This window comes from Amblyraja radiata, chromosome 24 (genome assembly GCF_010909765.2).
Source record: "Amblyraja radiata isolate CabotCenter1 chromosome 24, sAmbRad1.1.pri, whole genome shotgun sequence".
Taxonomy (NCBI): domain Eukaryota; kingdom Metazoa; phylum Chordata; class Chondrichthyes; order Rajiformes; family Rajidae; genus Amblyraja; species Amblyraja radiata.
This window is the reverse complement of record NC_045979.1, coordinates 26,774,480-26,795,494: the sequence shown is the minus strand read 5'-3', so window position 1 is coordinate 26,795,494 and position 21,015 is coordinate 26,774,480. Positions and strand designations below refer to the sequence as shown.

The following is a 21,015-nucleotide window of genomic DNA, read 5'->3' as shown; positions in this document are numbered from 1 at the left end:
CCACCACTCCAGGCATCGCATTCCAGGCCTTTGCTGCCCTCTGCATAAAAGAAAGCAAGCTTGCCCTGCGCATCTCTTTAATTTTGCCCCTCTTGTCTCAAAGATATGCGCTCAAGCATTTGGTTTTCTCCCTGGGAAAAGATTCTGACTGTCTTCCCTAACAATGCCTCTCACAATTGCATTTACTCCGCCCATTTCTGTAGCTGATCTATATCCCGTTGTCTACTTTTACAGCCTTCCTCATAGTCTGTGATCCTGGCATTCTTGATGCCATCTGCAAATTTATTAACCAACCCATCTATGTTCTCGTCCAAGTCACATATGTATATCACAAAGAAGCAGATCACTGCGGAACTCCACAAATCACTCCACTGAATATTGTCCTTCCATCACATCACTTCTATCAGTGAGCGTGTTATGATCCATCACATCACTTCTATCAGTAAGCGTGTTATGAATCTCTTCATCTATCCATCAAGTGATTTAGACATTTTGTCTTTGAATGTAATCACCACATTCTTCCAAGCTTGAGGGTACACACATTGTCAATGTAATATCTTGCATGATGAATTTCTCCCTGCAATGACTGCATTTGTTATATTGCAAAAAATGTATCTCTGTATGATGGAGAACAAAACTGTGCCAATATTCCAATGTTTTCACACCAGGGTTTTATTAGACCAAGATATCCCTACCTTTATTCTCAAATCATCTTGTTTAAAAAAAAGCCACCATGTTGTTTTCTGTCCTAAATGTTTCCTGAATTGGATAAAATTTCAATGTGTCCCTCAGTACACCAACACATGTCAATTTCTTACCAGTTAAAAACACCCTGCGTTAATTTTCCTACTCAACTGGATGATGTCGCCTTTTTCCATATTATATTACCCCACTGCAGCTCCTCACCATGTTTAACAGTCTTTTTCTGACGACTTTGTGTAACTTCTTCCTAGTTGAAATGCCCTGAATATTTATTGTTCAGGGCATGCCTCATGTTGGTGAAGTAATTGGAAACTCTTGATTAGACATCTTACAGTTTCCACCATTTTTGTAGACACCTTGTACTGCCCTTTGTAACCACCTTCTTGCATTTTTAGTTCTAATTTTTATGAAAATATGTTAATATTGAAGTATCACACTAATCAAAGAGTTAGGAAAATGCAGTATTCAATTGGCCAATTTCCGGCAATCTCCTAGTTTAAAAAAAATGTGTACTCAATATCACTTTTGTTGAAATCACCAATTCTCTAAAAGAATTTTGTATGTGCAGTGTTTCATCATATGTGAGCCCAACATCTACCCTGTTCAAGAAGGAAATAGGCGACGTTTCGGGCCAAAACCCTTCTTCAGACTGATGGGGGGTGGGGGGGGAGAAGGAAGGAAAAGGGGAGGAGGAGGAGGAGCCCGAGGGCGGGCGGATGGGAGGGTGGGAGGAGACAGCTAGAGGGTTAAGGAAGGGGAGGAGACAGCAAGATCTAGCAAAATTGGGAGAATTCAATGTTGATGCCATCCGGACGCAAGGTCCCCAGGCGGAATATGAGGTCCTGTTCCTCCAATTTCTGCTGTTGCTCACTCTGGCAATGGAGGAGACCCAGGACAGAGAGGTCGGATTGGGAATGGGAGGGGGAGTTGAAGTGCTGAGCCACCGGGAGTTCAGGTAGGTTATTGCGGACTGAGCGGAGGTGTTCGGCGAAACGATCGCCCAACCTCCGCTTAGTCTCCCCGATGTAAATCAGCTGACATCTAGAGCAGCGGATGCAGTAGATGAGGTTGGAGGAGATACAGGTGAACCTTTGTCGCACCTGGAACGACTGCTTGGGTCCTTGAATGGAGTCGAGGGGGGAGGTGAAGGGACAGGTGTTGCATTTCTTGCGGTTGCAACGGAAAGTGCCCGGGGAGGGGGTGGTGCGGGAGGGAAGGGAAGAATTGACGAGGGAGTTGCGGAGGGAGCGGTCTTTGCGGAAGGCAGACATGGGGGGAGATGGGAAGATGTGGCGAGTGGTGGGGTCACGTTGGAGGTGGCGGAAATGGCGGAGGATTATGTGTTGTATTTGCCGGCTGGTGGGGTGAAAGGTGAGGACCAGAGGGACTCTGCCCTTGTTGCGAGTGCGGGGATGGGGAGAGAGAGCAGTGTTACGGGGTATGGATGAGACCCTGGTGTGAGCTTCATCTATGGTGGCGGAGGGGAATCCCCGTTCCCTGAAGAACGAGGACATTTCCGATGCCCTGGTATGGAATGTCTCATCCTGGGAACAGATGCGCGTAGGCGGAGGAATTGAGAGTAGGGGATGGAGTCTTTACAGGGGGCAGGGTGGGAAGACGCTGTAGTCCAGATAGCCATGTGAGTCAGTGGGTGTGTATGTATGTCGGTCAGGAGTCTGTCCCCTGCGATGGAGATGGTGAGGTCAAGGAATGGTAGGGAAGTGTCGGAAATGGTCCAGGTGTATTGGAGTGCTGGATGGAAGTTGGTGGTGAAGTGGATGAAGTCAGTCAGTTGTGTGTAGGTGCAGGAGGTGGCCACAAAGCAGTTGTCAATGTAACGGAGATAGAGGTCGGGGATGGGGCCCTGGTACGTATTGAACAAGGATTGTTCAACGTACCCGACAAAGAGGCAGGCATAGCTGGGGCCCATGCGTGTGCCCATAGCTACGCCTTGTGTTTGGAGGAAATGGGAGGAGTCAAATGTAAAGTTGTTGAGGGTGAGGACCAAATCCGCTAAGCGGAGGAGAGTGTCAGTGGCTGGGTATAGGTTGCTCCTCTGGTCGAGGAAGAACCGGAGGGCTCCGAGGCCATCCTGGTGGGGGATGGAGGTGTAGAGTGACCGGACATCCATGGTGAAGATGAGGGGGTGAGGGCCCAGAGAGTGGAATGCGTGGAGGCGGCGGAGAGTGTCTGAGGTGTCTAGAACATTGGTGGGAAGGGATTTGACCAAGGGGGAAACCTGTTCAACTGAGCCCAGCCCTGTCCCTACATTTGCATTCTTTTGCAGGAGTCATCACCTGCAGCCACAACCTAATTTGCTTAATGCAAATAATATGTTTAAGGTACTAAGATGTCCGCGGGCCATTTACAGAAGCATTATCAAATAAAAACCCGTCTGAACGAGAAGAGACAATAGAATAGGTGAGCACAAGATTGGTTTGTAGAGACACAAGAGTGAATATTTTAATATGTGTTTTCTGACTGGAAGCTAGCACCAGTGTTAAGCTAACTGGCAAATAAGTTTAATGAGAGGTGATTCCTCTTCAAAGGCAATCTCTTGGAGACGAGGATGACTTGCCTTTATTTCATCTCTGTGGGTTATGATATGAATGTACAGTGCCCTTCATCGTGTTTGGGACAAAGACCCATTATTTATTTATTTGCCTCTGTACTACACAATTTGAGATTTGTCATAGAAAAAAATCACATGTGGTTAAAGTACACATTGTCAGATTTTACTAAAAGGGTATATTGCCCTGCTGCAATACACAATGTGAAAGTAGTAAGTAGGATATCAGTCTTTACCCATTTATTCCCAGGATGTTAATTCCTGTAATTACAGCAGATCTGAATTTAGGACTTCCTTTTTACCACAAGGTGGGGCTGCCAAAGTCACTTCTTGCATCAATAGTGGTCAATTAATTCCGCACCTACCTACGACATGGAGCTAGTATTTTCCCATCCCAGTGTGTCTCAGTTCCTAATTATCTGAATAATGAGGGAAGTTACAGAGAAGAGAGCTGTCATGTAAAAACTTTCCCATCTTGAGTTAGCTTCCAGTTCCATCAGAAATAAAGAATACAATGATGTAACGTTTCAGCTTTCTGGGCTAGTTATCTTGCATACTTCTGATGCCGAAGGTAATTTTTGGTTTGGAATTACAAATGCAGGAGGAACTGTTAAGGTTCACTACTTAACAATTTGCCCCATAGATCTGCTGTGCCAGTGCATTGAGCAAGTCAAAGACTGGATGTGCCAAAACTTTCTCCAACTAAATAAGGACAAAACGGAGATAATTGTTTTTGGTGCTAAAAAAGAAAGGCTTAAAGTAACCCAACACCTTCACTCTCTGTCCCTGAAAACTTCAAACAAATCCAGAAATCTTGGGGTCATTATGGATTCAGATTTAAATTTCGATAGTCACATCAAATCAGTAACAAAATCGGCCTACTATCACCTCAAAAACGTAGCAAGATTAAGAGGACTCATGTCAGCTCAAGACTTAGAAAAACTTGTACATGCCTTTATTACTAGTAGGCTAGATTATTGTAACGGTCTCCTTGCAGGTCTTCCGAAAAAAACTGTCAGGCAGCTACAGCTTGTTCAGAACGCTGTTGCTAGAGTTCTAACAAAGACCAAAAAATTTGAACACATTACACCAATTCTTAAATCCTTACATTGGCTCCCTGTATGTCAGAGAATTGATTTTAAAATCCTGCTGCTCACCTATAAATCACTACATGGTTTAGGACCAAAGTATATCACTGACATGCTTCCACTATATAAGCCTTCTAGACCGCTAAGATCTTCTGAAACCAATCTGTTAGCGATTCCCAGAGTAAATACAAAACATGGGAAGGCAGGATTTAGTTACTATGCAACAAATAGCTGGAATAAACTTCCTGAAGATTTAAGACTTGCCTCAACTTTGACCACTTTTAAAACAAGACTGAAAACTTTTATGAAAACTTGCTAGCCCTTGCTGTCTCCTCCCCTTCCTTAACCCTCTAGCTGTCTCCTCCCACCCTCCCATCCGCCCGCCCTCGGGCTCCTCCCCCTCCTCCCCTTTTCCTTCTTTCTCCCACCCCCCATCAGTCTGAAGAAGGGTTTCGGCCCGAAACGTTGCCTATTTCCTTCGCTCCATAGATGCTGCTGCACCCGCTGAGTTTCCCCAGCAGTGTACCTTCTGAAAACTTTTATGTTTACTTTAGCTTTCAGCTAAATCTTAACTACATTGCACTTTTAACTTTTGCACTTTTTATAATGCATTTTTAATTTTGCTTTTCTTTTAGTTCTTTTATTTTATTTCATTTTATTATTTCATTTTATTGTATGACATGTTTTTATGTGAAGCACTTTGAGTCTGCCTCGTGTATGAAATGTGCTATATAAATAAAGTTGCCTTGCCTTGCCTTAATAAACAGACAACTTACAAAAAGGTTAGTTAGACCAACTCAAGCTTTACTGATCATCGGCCGGGAAGTGACTGGGACACACCAGTCAAGTAAGCAACACAGACACTTGACTCCCCCCCCCCCCCCCCCCCCCCCCCCCCCCCCCCGTGCCATCACTTCAATGAACAAAGAATTGCATGATATTTTATACAGTGTGTTTATCACTTACTCACATTCCAAAGATGTAAGCCACAGGATGCGTCTGAGCTTGTCTCGTGTCAATTAGTAGACACATTTCAAAGGCATCTTATCAGTTGGTACTTTCAAGACAAGACACCTCATCGGTCGTTGTCTCAATATACATCACTGAGACAAGTCTGGGCTTCTCTCTCTCTCATCAATGGTAGATTCATTTCAAAGGCGTCGGTCATTGTCTCAATACACAGCAACCTGAGACGGGCTTATCTCTCTTATCAATCCACTGGAAAAGGCCTGCTTGAGACGAAATATAAGCTATAACCTAGTCCAGGATTCCATAATATATCTTTTAAATATTTAAAAGCATTTAACCTTTTAAGAACAGGCAGAAATTTATCATGGTTTCACCAGGTTGAATATTTGTGGAATCCTGTATGTCAAAGTCTGACCTTCAGAGCAAGTTCACGTAATTGGAGGACGTGTGATCAGTTATATTTAGCCATGAACCAATTAAATGTCTGAGCAGACTCGAGAGGCTGAATGGCGAAGTCCCTTTGTGTTCATGTTCACTTGACCCAGTGTATTTGATCTCTCCTGCGAGGACCCAGTACAGTGGCTCTTTTGTGTGGGAGACCCAAGGCAGCTTTACACAATTATAATCGACCATTATTATCAAACCATTAGGTATTGAGATCTCCATGATCTAAGATCCAGTTGTGGATATAGTGAAATGTGCACGTGCTTCCTGGCCCTTTGTATATCTGTACAGTCCCAGAGGCCATCCTATATGCCAGTATTAATGGACTGTGAAGATCCCCACCCCCTCCTGTGGTTCCATGAAGTCTACACACCTGTTACCAAGGCTAATAAAATGCTGGTTGAGAACAGAAATTGGGTCATACTTGATGACTCCAGGATCAGCTTTAAATTCCATGATTGATGGTCTTTGGAATTCTGATATTGACTACTTTTGATTGTAGTTTTTTTTATCAATGTAATGGGTTGATTGAAGTGGCTCTGGAAATGGGGAGGTCGAGCTAGATTATACTTGCTTGTTAAAAAGGTTGAACATGAAGTCCTAGAAATATGAATGTTCAAGAAATGTAAATCAGTGTAGATCTTCTGTATAAAGTGGTATGTTAAAACCATTTGTGTTAAGTTTGAAAAATAAACTCCAGGAGGTGTGTAGAATTTTAGAGGTTACCAATAATAAAATGCATGAAACCAAGAATAAGTTCGATCAGGAGCGTTTCTGTCAGCTTTGAATTTATTAATTCAAAACTGATCCCTAATTGTATATCAAAGTATCAATCCTCCTTCCTCCATTAAAGCATTTAATGGTCTAAATAAATAAATCATTGCTAAGAGTGCACGCGCAGAAGAAAGCCAGGACAAAACAGTTTATTTTCACTAAGGTCCTTATTTTTGTTGCCACATGTGAGTTGGAGAGTCACGGAATGCAATAGCTCAAAGCCTGTTGCATTTGAATGTTTCCCTTCTACATTCCAATCGATTAGGGATCAGTTTTGAATTAATAAATTCAAAGCTGACAGGAACACTCCTGATCCAACTTATTCTTGCTTTCCTGGATTGTATTATTCCACATCCCTCTTTGTAAATAGCTGGCTATTGGTTCTGTCATTGGCCTGCCAGGAAAGTAATGTTGGTGCATTGCCTGCCTTCTGCTAAAATTCTAAACACCTCTGGGAGTTTATTTTTCAAACTTAACACGAAGGCTTAGTTGCAGTCCATAATAATGTGTTTTTTTTTAACCAAAGCTGGTGAAATAGGATGAGCTGGCTGACCAGAGTGGTAACGTTTGACATAGTGCCTTCTAATTTAGGTATGTGTGGTACTGTTTTTGTGTGAGCAATGATGTTGTGCATGACAACAGATTACATGAGGAAAGGTGTGCATTTCTGTAGTTCTTTTAGTGATGCTCCAAATACCAGTACATTTTGAAGTATATTTGCTGTTGCATTAATAATAATATCACTATTATTATTGCACTACTATTGGGTTTTTTTTGTGTGTGTGTATGTATAATATGTGTGTATATATATATTATGTACATATGTGTGTACATGTGTGTACATATGTGTGTGTGTGTATATGCACATTCTCCCTGCAAGCATGTGTGTTTCCTCCCACATCCCAAAGACGCATTGGTTTTGTAGGTTAACTTGTCTGTATAATTTCCCCTAAACCTAAAATGTGTGTGTGTGTGTATATACATATATATGTGTGTGTGTGTGTATGTGTGTACTTGTGGGTATGTGTATATATAAACACAGAACTTTTTCTCTCTCGTTCATCATATTGTTTACAGTGTACTGTATTGACATATTCTGTGGTGCTGCAACAAGTAAGAGTTTAATTGTTCTATCTGGAACACATGACAATAAAACACTCTTGACTCTCTTGACTCTTGTATTGTAGGAATTGCAGTAGCCAATATAACAATGTTCCAATGAAATAATGATTAATTAATTGGTTGAGAGATGACTAGATCTTGGTTGAGAGTCCATATTGGCTGGGACTGCAGGGGGAACTCCCTGTTTAGTTTAGAGGTACAGCCCGGAAACAGGCTTTTCCACCGAGTCCACAGCGACCAGCAACCCCCCCCCCCCCCCCCCCCCCCCCACAACAACATTATATTCCACACACTATGGACAATTTACATTTATACCAAGTCAATTAACCTACAAATCTGTAGGTCTTTAGAGTGTTGGAGGAAACCAAAGATCACGGAGAAAACCCAAGCAGGTCACGGGGAGAAAGTACAAACTCCGTACAGACAAGTACCCATAGTCAGGATCGAACTCTGATCTCTGGCACTGTAAGGCAATAGCTCTACTGCTACGCCACAGTGCCGCCCTGGTTAACTTCTTGGTATGGTTTTAAGAAAAGTAAACTGAACTCAAAAATACACATCATTTTTAGAGAAAAAGGCTTGGAGTATAGCAATTCCTTCAAAGGGAAGTTTGCCCGGTTCTGCAAGTATCATAGAACTACACTCTCAAAATCATGTAGTGCAGCTGGAAACAGCAGCACTGAGAGAGAAAACAGTTGAAGAAGTGGTTGGCGTTCCTTATATTAGTTATATTTAATGGCCACATAAAGTTTTACATGAGGTCCTTCTTTTGTAGTAGTAACCATGTAGCACAACTCAAAAATGTTGTATCCCTACTGACACAAGACGACTTTCTTGAATTTTTTGTTCTGCTCCGAGAGTTAATGACAAAAGTAGGAGTATATATGTTGAAGTAAAATTAGACATCATCAGAAGAAGGTTGGTATAATATTAAACAAGGATGCAAAAGTACACTATCAAAAAAGCATGCAATGTGCTGGAGTAATTCTCCTGTCATGCAGCATCTTTGGAGAGCATTGATAGGTGATGTTTTGGGTCGAGATCCTTCTTCAGTCTTGTTCTTATCTGTAGAAAGGTCACGACCTGAAACGTCACCTATCCATAATCTCTAAAGATGCTGTCTAACCTGCTGAGCTAATCCAGCACTTTGTGTTCTTTTGTGTATTAACCAGCATCTGCAGTTCTTTGTTTCTATCACCTTGCCTCCTTTTGCTATGAAACAATTCACTCTGGCTGTCAATGCTCTACAGTCACTACCTCTTTAAATGTGCTTTAAAAGTTTATTATTTGTTTGGGGATTTGGTGACTTATGTGCTCTAGCGAAACAACTTGGGACATTTTGAATGCAAGTCATTGTTTCTTCCTCTGGTGAATTATGAATATTAAAGATTAATCACACGATTTCCTGTCTATATAATTTTTTTTATGGCACACATGGAACAGAAAGATGGTGAATTTGTGGCAGTTTACAATAGAATTGGTGTTGTGGAGGATGGGAACACTATCCTTGTAAATCAGTCTCATCTCTGTTTTCCTCCTGATACTCTTCTATGTGTTTTTGGCTTGTGACCCAGGTAGTTACATAGTTGTCAAGGATGTTCATCTCAAATTGAAGCAGTAGCTTCCTGGTTCTGTTAATTGTTCATAGTTACAGCAAGGTTCATTTCTCTGAAACAAGGATGAGAGCACGATGATGCTAAATGACTCAAAATTCGGACTGTTTGACCAGAAAAGATCATGGAAGGAATCCAAATTTTCAAAGTTGAGAGATTTAGGAACATAAATACTGAAATGTTATATCTTTCTGAGTAGCAGACCATTAAACCAAGTCAATTGAACAGCAGTACAAAGTTCTGCCTCTATTTGCCTCTGTACTACACAATTTGAGATTTGTAATAGAAAAAAAAATCACATGTGGTTAAAGTGCACATTGTCAGATTTTATTAAAGGCCATTTTTAAACATTTTGGTTTCACCATGTAGATAATACAGCTGTGTAATTACAGCAAGCACAAGTCAGAAGCTTGATGGTATACTTTCCACTGGCTTAAATGAGTTTTGTTCCGACAACTCACAAAACCCTTCACCATCCAGACTTGTTGACACCCCATTAACCTCCCTCAACGTTTAACTCCTTTCACCACCAGCACCCAGTTGCGGTGTGCGAACCCTATACAAAATGCCCTGCAGTTACTTGCTCCAAGCACTTCAAACTCGGAGCAGTGGGTATGCAGGAATTCCAACTTCTGAGGACCCTCCTCCATTTGTGTGCCATCCTGATGTGGGAATATTTTGTTGGTTCTTCACGGCTGGAGCAAACGCCTGGAGCATCCTGGCACAAACGGTGGTGGATCTCACAAAGGGTGGCGGGTGTGTGGAACAAGCTGCCAGAGGAGGTAGTTGAGGCAGGAACTATCCCAACATTTAATAAACAGACAGGTTCATGGATAGGACTTTTTTGGAAGGATATAGACCAAATGAAGGCAGGTTGGACCAAATGAAGGTAGCTGGGTCATGTTGGCCGGTATGGGCAAGTTGGGCCAAAGGGCCTGTTTCCACACTGCTTAAATAAGAGAATGCTGGAAATATTCAGCAGGTCGGGCAGCATCTGTAGAAAGAGAAAAACAGTACAAGTAGTTGACCTTGCATAGTTGACCTCATCAGTCTGAAGAAGGGTCTCGACCCAAAACGTCGCCTATTTCCTTCGCTCCATAGATGCTGCCTCACCCGCTGAGTTTCTCCAGCATTTTTGTCTACCTTCGATTTTCCAGCATCTGCAGTTCCTTCTTAAACATTGCATCAGAAATGGTCATTTAAGACAAAGGTAGGGGAGGCTGATTATCTGAACTTTTTCAATTCATTTTTAAATCCCGACAACTGCATTATGCATGTGTTCTTCCTCAGCAGGCTTTGGTCTATTTTATAATTCTTGCACTGTTCCAGAGGATGGGACGGAGAATTAAATTGACTTAAGACGTTGACTCTACAGTTGTTCCCCGAGCTGATGAATTTTTCCAGTATTTCCTGTTTTCTTTTAAGATTCACATGCATTTTGCCAAGTATGGAGTGCGAAAATGTCAAGACTGGGACTGTTTTCTTTGGCAGAAAATGCCAATGCAATATTTAATTTGGGAACATTTAAATGAGAGGTCTGGAAAGTATGAACAGGAAGCACTTGCTTCCTATGGTATGAAGGCTTAAAACACAACACCTAAGGTCATTGTTAGAAGGATTGCAGGAAAATTTAAGGACAAATTCACCGAAAGGCTAGCTGTGTTTTGAACTGCTTACCTGAAAGGGAGCAGGTGAGGTGTACTAACTCTCCATATATTTCAGGCACAAGGAACTTCAGATGTGGGTTTTCAAAAAAAACACAAATGGTGCTGGAGTAACTCAGTGGGTCAGGCAGCATCTCTGGAGGTGATGTTTTTTGTCAATTGTAGTAGGGGGAAGAAAGTAATGTATAGGGGTGTATTGACAAACAGGTGGACAAAGGCCAGAGATGGGAAGAAGACAAAAGGCTGTGAGATAAGGAGAGAAGAGGCATGAAATGTTAAACTGGTGGAAGGGGATGGGGGAAAGGAAAGAGGCGTGAGGTAGTGGGTGAAATTAGTTAAAACTATCGTGATTTTTATCCATAAAATGAACCCTTGACAATGATTGACAAAATGTATTGTTTATTTTGCCTTTTGATTAGTTTCTCACTCGCCTTTTGTTTAGTTTGTAAGAACAAATCTTTATTTCATACTCAAATTTTTTGGTGACACGAGGGACCACAGATGGTGGAATCTGGAGCAAAACACATAAACCGCCAAAAGAGCTTGACAGATCAGGCACTATTTTGCTGATGCTGGAATCGGTCTAAAAAAGAGTCCCAACCAGAAAAATAATCTGCCACAGCTATTGCCTGACCTGCTGAGTTCCTCCACCAATTTGTGTCCTGCTCAAATTTCTTGGTAGTGATTTGTGAATTTCTTACGGGTGTTATCTGAACTGCGGTATGGTGAGGGTACACTGTGCCATACTTCCAGGTGCTGTCTCAGCTGTGTATTTTGAAATGTTGGTCTAAACACAGTGTGCAGGTCATTAATCAATATCTGACTGCTCCTAATAGCTCCACCTGTGAGGAACATGATCGAATGCGTTCTCCAGCCTGACATCTGTTTACTGTGAACAGTTTCTTGTCCTTAAGCCAATTTCATATCCCGGCTGTCTATATGTCATTTATTCCACAGAATTGTGAGCTTACTGTGTGACTTTGCACCAGGCACCTGTACAGCAACTGTATTGTCCTCGTACACATCATAGTCATGAACAATTTGCATTTTTGACGGTATTGTACTGACTTTTGACTCGTATTTAATCAATTGACCACTTCATCCAAAGCATTGCCAATCAATTGTCCTGTAAACACTAAATTAAATAATTTATTCAAAAAGGGGTGCATTATTGAGATGAAGTTCGTTAATACTCAATGTATTAAATTGTCACAGCCTATTAATGGAATGCGGTTCGGCTTTTTCCAATGGTCACTGGGTTAAGCGGATGCAGTCAGCTTTTTCTTTTGCGCTTTCAGCACCATTTTGTCTGCCAACAATCTTCTAAAAATAAAACATCTCTCCGTGCAGGTTCAGTGTTCACAATATTTCCTTACAGAAAGTTAGGAAAAAGTTGGAGAGGAGGAAATTGGCAGTTGCAGCTTTACTGGTGACTCAGTGAAAAACATACTGCAGCAGCTGTGTGAAAATCAAATATTATAAACTCCGCCATTCACATCTGTATATTTTTGCTAGGCAGGTAACCATGGCGATGACTGGGCAGCCGACCCCTTACCCCGCCATGAGCAATCACACAAAGGAGAGGGTCACCATTACAAAAGTTACCCTTGAAAACTTCTACAGTAACCTGATCGCACAGCACGAAGAGAGAGAAATGAGGTAAGAGTGTAGGATGTTTGTGTGCTTACTAATGTCTGTGTGCAGACCGAACACAATAAGCTCGTTCACCACGCACCAGAAATCTACGTGATTTTCTCCTCCTACTCCCTGGACTTCATCTCTTCCAGACACAAACTGACGAGCATGAATAGGTTGAATTATTGCCTGAATTATTCACCAGCTTTTAATGCAAACCATTCTAGCCAAATTGATCTATGGAGTATCAGACCGTATGGAACAAATCTGCAACCCACTATCCCTATGCCCTACTTTATGTGCACCCTTACCATGCGGTATATAATAACATGCGCACCTCTTCCTTCCTACTGCATGTACCATTTGTCAGCCCGTTCCACATCACTTTCCTTATTCTTACACCCTCCCACCCCTTATTCCATGCTCCTCTCCACTTCTGCTTTTGTTTCCCTCTGAACCCTGAGCAGGTACTACCTTCTCTCTCTACCAAGTGTCTCTCCAGAGCATCCTTCCTTCCCTGCATGTGCATTTTGTCTCTACCTGTCCTGTGTTAACAAGTGAATATGTTCCATATCCTCACACACACTGGTCATTGCCTTTCACTCATGCTTGTTCATCCCTCCCTACTCTCTTAAACACTCTCCTACTCGTGCATCCTTTCTCCCATTAACATGCTGCTCTCCATCTCTTCTCTTGTGCCCTTCCATACCTGCATTTCTGCAATTCTGTCTACATTCTGTCTGCCACCACTCCTCTGACCCACCCGCTGCTCCATGCTCCATAAAAATAGATCCTGTTGTATTTAAACTTCTGCAGCAGCAGAGCAGAATGTTGCCCCCTGCTGACGCTTATTCAAAGTACATGTTATCCACATTTTTTCAACCCCCAGACTTGCAGCAGAGGTCATCGATTCCCATCTTCAATTAGTAGCCAGAGCCTCTAGAGGACGTCTGGTCAATAGCCATTAACATAATGGTGAAGTCACAGCTTACTTAAGGAGCTGTAATTGCCATGGGATTCCTTGAGCAGTCCCATAACTCCTGGACCACAATGATTATTGACCATCCAGGCCCCCTAGCCCCTTGGGCACCTCCACTGTTTCCCTGGGCCCATGATTGATAGGGATCAAGCCCCTGTGCATTAATCTACCTCTGCCCCCGACTCCATCATCTGCAAGGTTCATGTCAGGAGGTTGTTGGATTTGTTCCATTTGCCCAGTGCAATTCCAACAGAATTCCCTCAACTTCACACCATTCTTCCCAATGTAACCTGGTTATTTGACAGTCTACCCTAAATACTTGTCTCCTCCACATTGACATATTGTGGCTGCAGTCAGTTTTTTACTTAAGGCTTGATTTCCAATTTCCAACCCTGTAACCATCCTGCCAACTAGGCTTGTGGCAACTCCACTATTTGCAAGTTCTCTATCAATTTATATTCAATCATGGCTTACAAATCTATTGCAGATCCTTATTGTGCTCTGCAATAAATAAACTGAAATTCTGTCTAATGATGCAGTTGAAGGGCCTTCCACTTATTGTTCATAAAGGCTACCATTGTCCACATGTCGAGAACTACGAGCGATGGGAAATAAATGCCTTCCACTCTGCATCTATTTCTATTCCACACTCAATCCACTTGTTGGTAGGGGTTGGAGGAATACTTTAAGTGATGGTTGATCTGCCAATTATATGGACTATATTATGCCTGCTGTTTTGTAGCTGGCACATCCTAAAGGGTGGAATAGAGCAGAGTTTCTTGTCTGGCCACTGACGCATCCCACGAGGGAATGGAAAGATCATTTATGTCAAGTTTCAATGCCAAGTCCTTGAGCGCTCTTGAATATAATCTTTTTTTCCTTGGAATTAGTGTAGTTTAGTTTAGTTTTGAATTACAGCGTGGTACCAGGCCCTTCAGCCCATAGATTAACAATGAGTAGTATATAACTGGAGAATAACTCCCCCTTTCCCTCTATTCTTGACCAAAATCTGGAAGAGACGATGCCTTTGTAATTATAGCTGGCTCCTTTCTTAATGCTGTTTTGGCAGCGTGATTAAACGAGATACTTTGCCCAAAGCACTAACAATCATGTTTCCATGACAACTTTGTTTCTCCTCTAGGCAAAGAAAATTGGAAAAGGTCATGGAAGAAGAAGGACTAGGAGATGATGAGGTAAATATATTGAGTTTGCTCTCTTGTCTTGGCCTGGCCAAGATCAACTTAGTGGAACAGCAACTTGTATTCCTTGAAAATAGAAACAAAATGCTGGAGTAACTCAGCGGGTCAGGCAGCATCTCTGGAAAGAAGGAATCTATCAAGAGATGCTGTCTGTCCCGCTGAGTTACTCCAGTATTTTGTCTACCTTCAATGCAAATCGGCATCTGCAGTTCCTTCCTACACAACTTGTATTCCTTCCTACACACTTGTATTTACATAATTTACATAAGAAGGGAGAGAATGAACTTTTTTTCGCCTTCCATCACAGTGAGGAATGCAGAGGAGTCACTGATGGATGTTCATGTTAAAATGTATTTTGTGTGTTATGTTGCTTTTTATTGGTATTACTTGGGGAGAGCAATTTGGCCATCTACTAATTTCTTTCTTAAGATATGGACATCATTGGTAAGACAAATAATAGCTGCTCATCCTTAGTGTCCTTAAGTAGGTGGAAAAAGCTTTTCACTTTAGCAGTTGCAGCCCACGTAATGAAGGAACTCCGATGGGACTATTTAGTTGAGTGTTCTGGGGAATTGTAACAGTGAAGCACCATAACGTCACAAAACAGATGATATTAGTGTTCCCATACATTTGTTGTCATTACCTAGATGATGGATGTTGTGGGTTTGAGGATTTAGAGATAGAGATACAGCCCTTTGGCCCACCGAGTCCGCGCTAACCAATGATCACCCGTACACCAGCACTATCCTTCACACTAAGGGCAATTTACAGCTTTACTAAAGCCAATTAACCTACAAACCTGTATGTTTGTAGAGTTAGGGAGGAAACCGGAGTACCCGGAAAAACACCACACAAGTCACAGGGAGAACATACAAACTCCGTACAGACAGCACCCATAGTCAGGATCGAACCCGGGTCCCTGGCGCTGTAAGGGCGTAACTCTACCTCTGCACCACCGTGCTGCCCTGAGAGTAGCTGTCTTTTCTCATATTTCGTACATTGGTATAAGAATGCTTTGTACAGTATGCTTGGGCATTGGCTTTGACTGAGTGTTCTCTATTAATCATTTAGAAGCGAATGAGACGGTCCCAACACGCCAGAAAGGAGACAGAGTTCTTGCGGCTCAAGAGGACCAGACTAGGATTGGATGATTTTGAATCCCTAAAAGTTATAGGTCGAGGTGCATTTGGTGAGGTAAGACTGTCAAGGCCAAAGAAGTTTAATTAATTACTGAAGAATAAGAAACCTTACTGATTAATGTTTGGGGGGAAATGTAAAATCAACATTTTCTCCGGCAGGTGAGGATGGTGCTTCCTTAGCAAGCCTCAACTTGTACTATCTTGGCATAGCTTTGAACAATCTTATGATCTGTGGTGAGGTGGCGTTACTTTGCCGGTTTATATTTAACCTTTCCAAAAGTTTAATTTGTGTTCGGGCTTTTCGCAAGCTTGGGACATCTAAAGCATTTTGCAGTCAAGTATTTAAGCAATGTAGTTACCATTGTAATGGAGGACACATGCAGACATTATGCACACAACATGCTCTGACAAAAGCTAGTGACCTGTTTCAGATTTGGTTGTTTTTTTAAAGGTTAAATCATGGCCAAAACAGTGTGAGGACTCCTGTAAATTTCCCAAAATAGAGTTAATTGATCTTTGATTTTACCTCAAGTGGGCAGACTTGATTAATGTATTTTCTGAAACGCAGTACTCTCTTGGTCAAGGACTTCCATGTCAGCTTTTTGCATTTGAGTCCCTAGAGTGAACTTTGATAAACACTAACCTTCTGATTCAGAGACACATGTAACAGCAGATGCTGGAATACTGAGCAATGTACAAAGTGCTGGAGGAACTCGGCTGGTCAAGCAGCATCCGTGGAGTACAATAGATTACATTTCAAGTTGGGATCAAGTTCTTCTGTCTGTACTCTTCCACTGATGCTGTTTGACCTGCTGATTCGTCCAACAGTTGTTTTTCCTTCATTTTCCGAGACGAGAGCGCTACCAACTGTGCTTTGCTGCTAAGGTAAATGGACTGTGGTTAAAAAGTAAAATGAGGCCTAATTGGTGAGAATACTCTGACATTTGTAGGTGCGTCTTGTACAGAAGAAGGACACGGGTCATATCTACGCCATGAAGATCCTGCGCAAGTCAGACATGCTGGAGAAGGAGCAGGTGAGTGGTTTTATTATTGTCAGAAGCTGATTTGCCACCTTTCTTAATATTAGTTTCCAAATTCAGTAGAGCTTGTAAATAATTCTTCCCACCATGCATTCACCAGTCCTTTCTTTCCCTGAAGGAGAACCTGTGGTTGTATTTGTCTTAAAAATAAACTTGCTCTGTGGTGCTGAATGGGACTAACGTCATGTTCTTGGAGTGACTAATTCAGTGAAATATGCGCAGTGACTTCCTTACATGATCCCTCTGGTGTGTGATATTCCCAAAATAGACTCATGATCCCACTGCTGACTGATTAATTTCTAGTTCTTTGAATGTACGGGACTAAAGTCACTACTTTCCCACTGTCGTTATAAATACATTCAAAGAGGTCATAGTCATACAAAGTGGAAACAGGCCCTTCGTTCCAACTTGCCCACACCGGCCAGCAAGTCCCATCTACACTAATCTCACCTGCATGCGTTTGGCCCATATCCCTCTAAACCTGTCCTATCCATATACCCGTCTAAACGTTTCTCAAACGTTGCGATAGCACCTGCCTCATCTACTGATCTAAAGTCAGCAGCTAGAGGTAGAGAAGGGGTCAAGATGGGGTTCAAGGTCAAGGTCAGTTTATTGTCACATATCACATGATATTCTCATTCAATATATGACAAGCAACTGGCAGAATGATCCAATGATTCTCAGCAGTTTCTGGAGCTAGCGTATGGCTGAGAGGTGGGACTGGGCAAAAGTGCTGAAAATGATATCAGAGGATACTGCTAGATTATGGGAAATAACCCCTGTTTTGGGTGGATTCTGAGAATGATCCATCAGTGATACCCTGAGAGTGAGGCCTTTGGACTTGTCCACGTCATACAAGTTTGTGGTTTTACCAGCATAACAATAGGCAGCTCTCAGTTTAGATTGAGCACATTTTAATTTAATGGAAGGAGGTAAAATGGTAGTTGTGAAAGTTTTTTTTTTACTGTTTGGAATCTACATTAACGCGCTGAACGATGATATAGTTAACATTAGTAAATTTAAAGTTGACGACAAATTGTGTGGTGTGGTGGACAGTGGGGAAGGATATCTCAATTTACAACAGGACGTAGATCAGTTGGGAGGTGGGCCACAGAATGGAATTTAATTTTGACAAGTGTGAAATGTTGCACATTAGTGGGTCAAACTAGGGCAGGAGTTGAAAGGTAAATGGAAGAGCCCTGGATTTTTGTGCAGAACAGAGTTCCCTTGTGGTGAGTCAGGTGGACAGTGTGATGAAGAAAGAGTTTGGCATGCCGGTCTTCCTTGGGAAAGGGTATTGAGTATGAAGGTTGGGGCATCATGATGCAGCTGCACAAGTCAATGGTGAGACCACAGTTGGAGTACTGTGGGCAGATCTGGTTGCCCAGCTATAGGAAGAATGACATTAAGTTGGAAAGTGTGCACCAGAATGCTTATGGACTTGAGTTATAGATAGAGTTTGGATAACCTTTTTTTTCTTCTTTGGCGAGTAGAAGGCTGAGGGGTTACCTTGGGGTCAATATTTTCACTCAGTGTCATGCATGCTTGAACGAGCTACCAGTTGAAGTTATAGAAGCACACTCCATCACTACTTTTAAAAGGCATTTGGATAGATATATAGATAGCAAGGGGTTAGAGGACCATGGGCCAAATGCAGGCAAATAGCCACTAGCAATGGTTCTGTAGGGCTCTTTTTTGACAGCGTACCTATTTTACTTACTTTCTTTTAGTAATTTAGTAAAGTCGGTGGGGGCCAGCTGCGTGTTAGTTTTTTCTACATTTTTTGTTTTTTTAGTGTGTCTTAATGTGTGTGTTTTAATGTCTCTCTGTGTGTCTTGTGTGGTGGGGGGGGGGGGGTAAGGGGGAAACCGCTTTGGTCGCCTCCCCCACGGAGAGGCGACTTTTTCCATGCCGCCTCCCCCGTGACCTAACAGCAAGGATCGGTGCAGCCTTTCCCAGAGATGCGCGCGGGGCTTCAGCTTCAGCAGCGGGCGTAGCGAGGACTCTTATCGCGGAGCGGGCGAGCTCTCACCGGGGTGGGGGGGAGCGCTCCATTTGCTGGCCCGCGGCAGCCTGAAGCCGCGGTCTGCAGAGCTCCAGGTGGTGGCGTCCTGGGCCTGGGATCCCTCGTTGGGGACCCGGGAGGAGAAGAGCTCCGACCGCCGGCCCGCGGCCAACTTCTACCGCGGGCGCGCCGTGGACTTACCATCCTGAGCGGAGTCCCTCACCGGGGATCCCTGGAGAGGAGCTCCGACCGACGGCACTGCGGTCTGCGGTGCTTCTGGCTGAGGTGCGGCGGGGACTTTAAATCTTCCCGCCAGCCTACGGCCTACACCAACTTGAAGCCGCGGTCTCCGGCGGGGAGGCACCGATTCAGGACTTATCTGGACTTACCTTGTCTGAACATCTGGACGCCCGCAACGTCGACTGCGGAGGGTTGCGGTCCCGACCACGGGGGAGAATGGAGGAGGACTGACATGACTTGACTTAAAATTGGTTGGAGAAAGGAGATAAAAGGGTCGTTGTGGAGGATTGTAGTCAGTGGGAAAGCTGTTCCTGCAGGACCAGGATTTCATTATTAATATCTCCTTTGAGATCTAACCATCCCCAAGTAATATTATTGGCACATCTAAGGGGCAGATGTGCATCCATTGACTCCATTGTTTGTGCAGTGGGTAACTTGTCTGGCTGCTGAGGGTACTGGATTGTATCAGTTTTGATCTCTCCAATTTAACTAAATTAGCTCTCGGCTAATTGATAGAGATGCAACAGTTGGTCACAATGGTTGGCATCAGGAGAACATGGACATAGAATTAGGTTGGGTAGAGCTGGGGCCTCTGCCTGTTGGCATTCTGTTCAGTTGAACGCAAGGTTATTAAACTTGTGCCTTTAGCTGTTAAGGATCAGCATTGCAGAGTGTCCATAAAATTGTGCGTCTGCGCTTAAGGAAAATAGTGGGGAAAATGGTAAAAAGTGGAGTAAGGTGCGTCTGAGAGAATGATTCGTGTAACATGTTATCAGTGAGATCATGAGCATCATTGGGATGTTTGGCTTGTCTTCCTGCATTAGGTTGGGCATATCCGTGCAGAACGGGACATCTTGGTGGAAGCTGATAGCCAGTGGGTGGTGAAAATGTTCTACAGCTTTCAAGACAAACTCAATCTTTACCTAATCATGGAGTTCCTTCCAGGAGGTTAGTGTTTCGTCCTCTCTCTCTCTCTCTCTCTTTTTTGTTTTTTGTCTGCATAGTTCTGTTTCCTGTTTTTTTTTCTCTTTTAAAACTTCTGTCACAAATAGAGAGCATCCGAGAGTTAATCACTTAAGAACAGCCTGCTTTACTGGATGTGAGTTCGCCATTCAGCTCTTCAAGTCTCTCCAACCTTAAATTGTGACTCATCTGCATTTTAACGCCATTTAATCAGCTTAGTTTTGTAACTCTTTGTCGCCTTGCATCATAAAATCATTTATTACAGTTTTAAATGTTTCAATCGATGCCAGATTCTACAGCTTTTTTTGGGATGGTGGAAGCTAGCGTGAGTGTTCCTGATTCCCATACCCTTTTTGTGATAGTAAGCACTTCCTAACTCTGCTCCAGAATAGATCATTATAATTAATGGTTTTGTTTAACTTCTCCATCTCTATCCTGTTAATAACTTAAAATTCTCTAAACAAACATGGAGCTGTTAGATCCATGAGCTCACTATCGTTAGGGTGGAAGGACCTCCACCACAAAAGCCACAATGCTTCAAGCACAATACCATAGCATTCCCAAAGGCAATTTGTGATGAGAAATAAAAACTAGCCACATCTACAATGTCCACATCTTTTGAGTGAATAAGCAGAATATGTAGATATCCAATTTCATGGAGAGGTTGCTTGTTGCCTTTGATACCAGCATTGCTCAGGATTGCACTTGCATACAACCCAGTAAAGACACCCGAGAGTCCAGTTCTTATGCCACCCTCACTTCCAGGTCCCGAGATGACGTCAGCCGTTGCCGTAGGATCTGTTCGTCCGTTTATTTTGATCTTCAATGGACTCTCCATGCATCTGGCTGACGGGATGCACTAACTAGATG

General features: G+C 42.8%; 1 protein-coding gene across 5 annotated transcripts in view; it reads left to right on the top strand.

Moving 5' to 3' along the window:
• The window catches only part of LOC116986915 (serine/threonine-protein kinase 38), an 80,164-nt gene that overhangs the window by 40,778 nt on the left and 18,371 nt on the right, over nucleotides 1-21,015 (top strand). For 4 of the 5 annotated variants that reach the window (XM_033042711.1, XM_033042715.1, XM_033042712.1 and 1 more), the window contains exons 2-6: nucleotides 12,461-12,604; nucleotides 14,701-14,752; nucleotides 15,830-15,952; nucleotides 16,848-16,931; nucleotides 20,007-20,130. In XM_033042711.1, the coding sequence (XP_032898602.1) occupies nucleotides 12,471-12,604; nucleotides 14,701-14,752; nucleotides 15,830-15,952; nucleotides 16,848-16,931; nucleotides 20,007-20,130 (517 nt within the window). In that variant the 5' untranslated portion in view covers nucleotides 12,461-12,470. The remainder of the gene's footprint in view (nucleotides 1-12,460; nucleotides 12,605-14,700; nucleotides 14,753-15,829; nucleotides 15,953-16,847; nucleotides 16,932-20,006; nucleotides 20,131-21,015) is intronic. The other variant, XM_033042714.1, reaches the window with a different exon arrangement.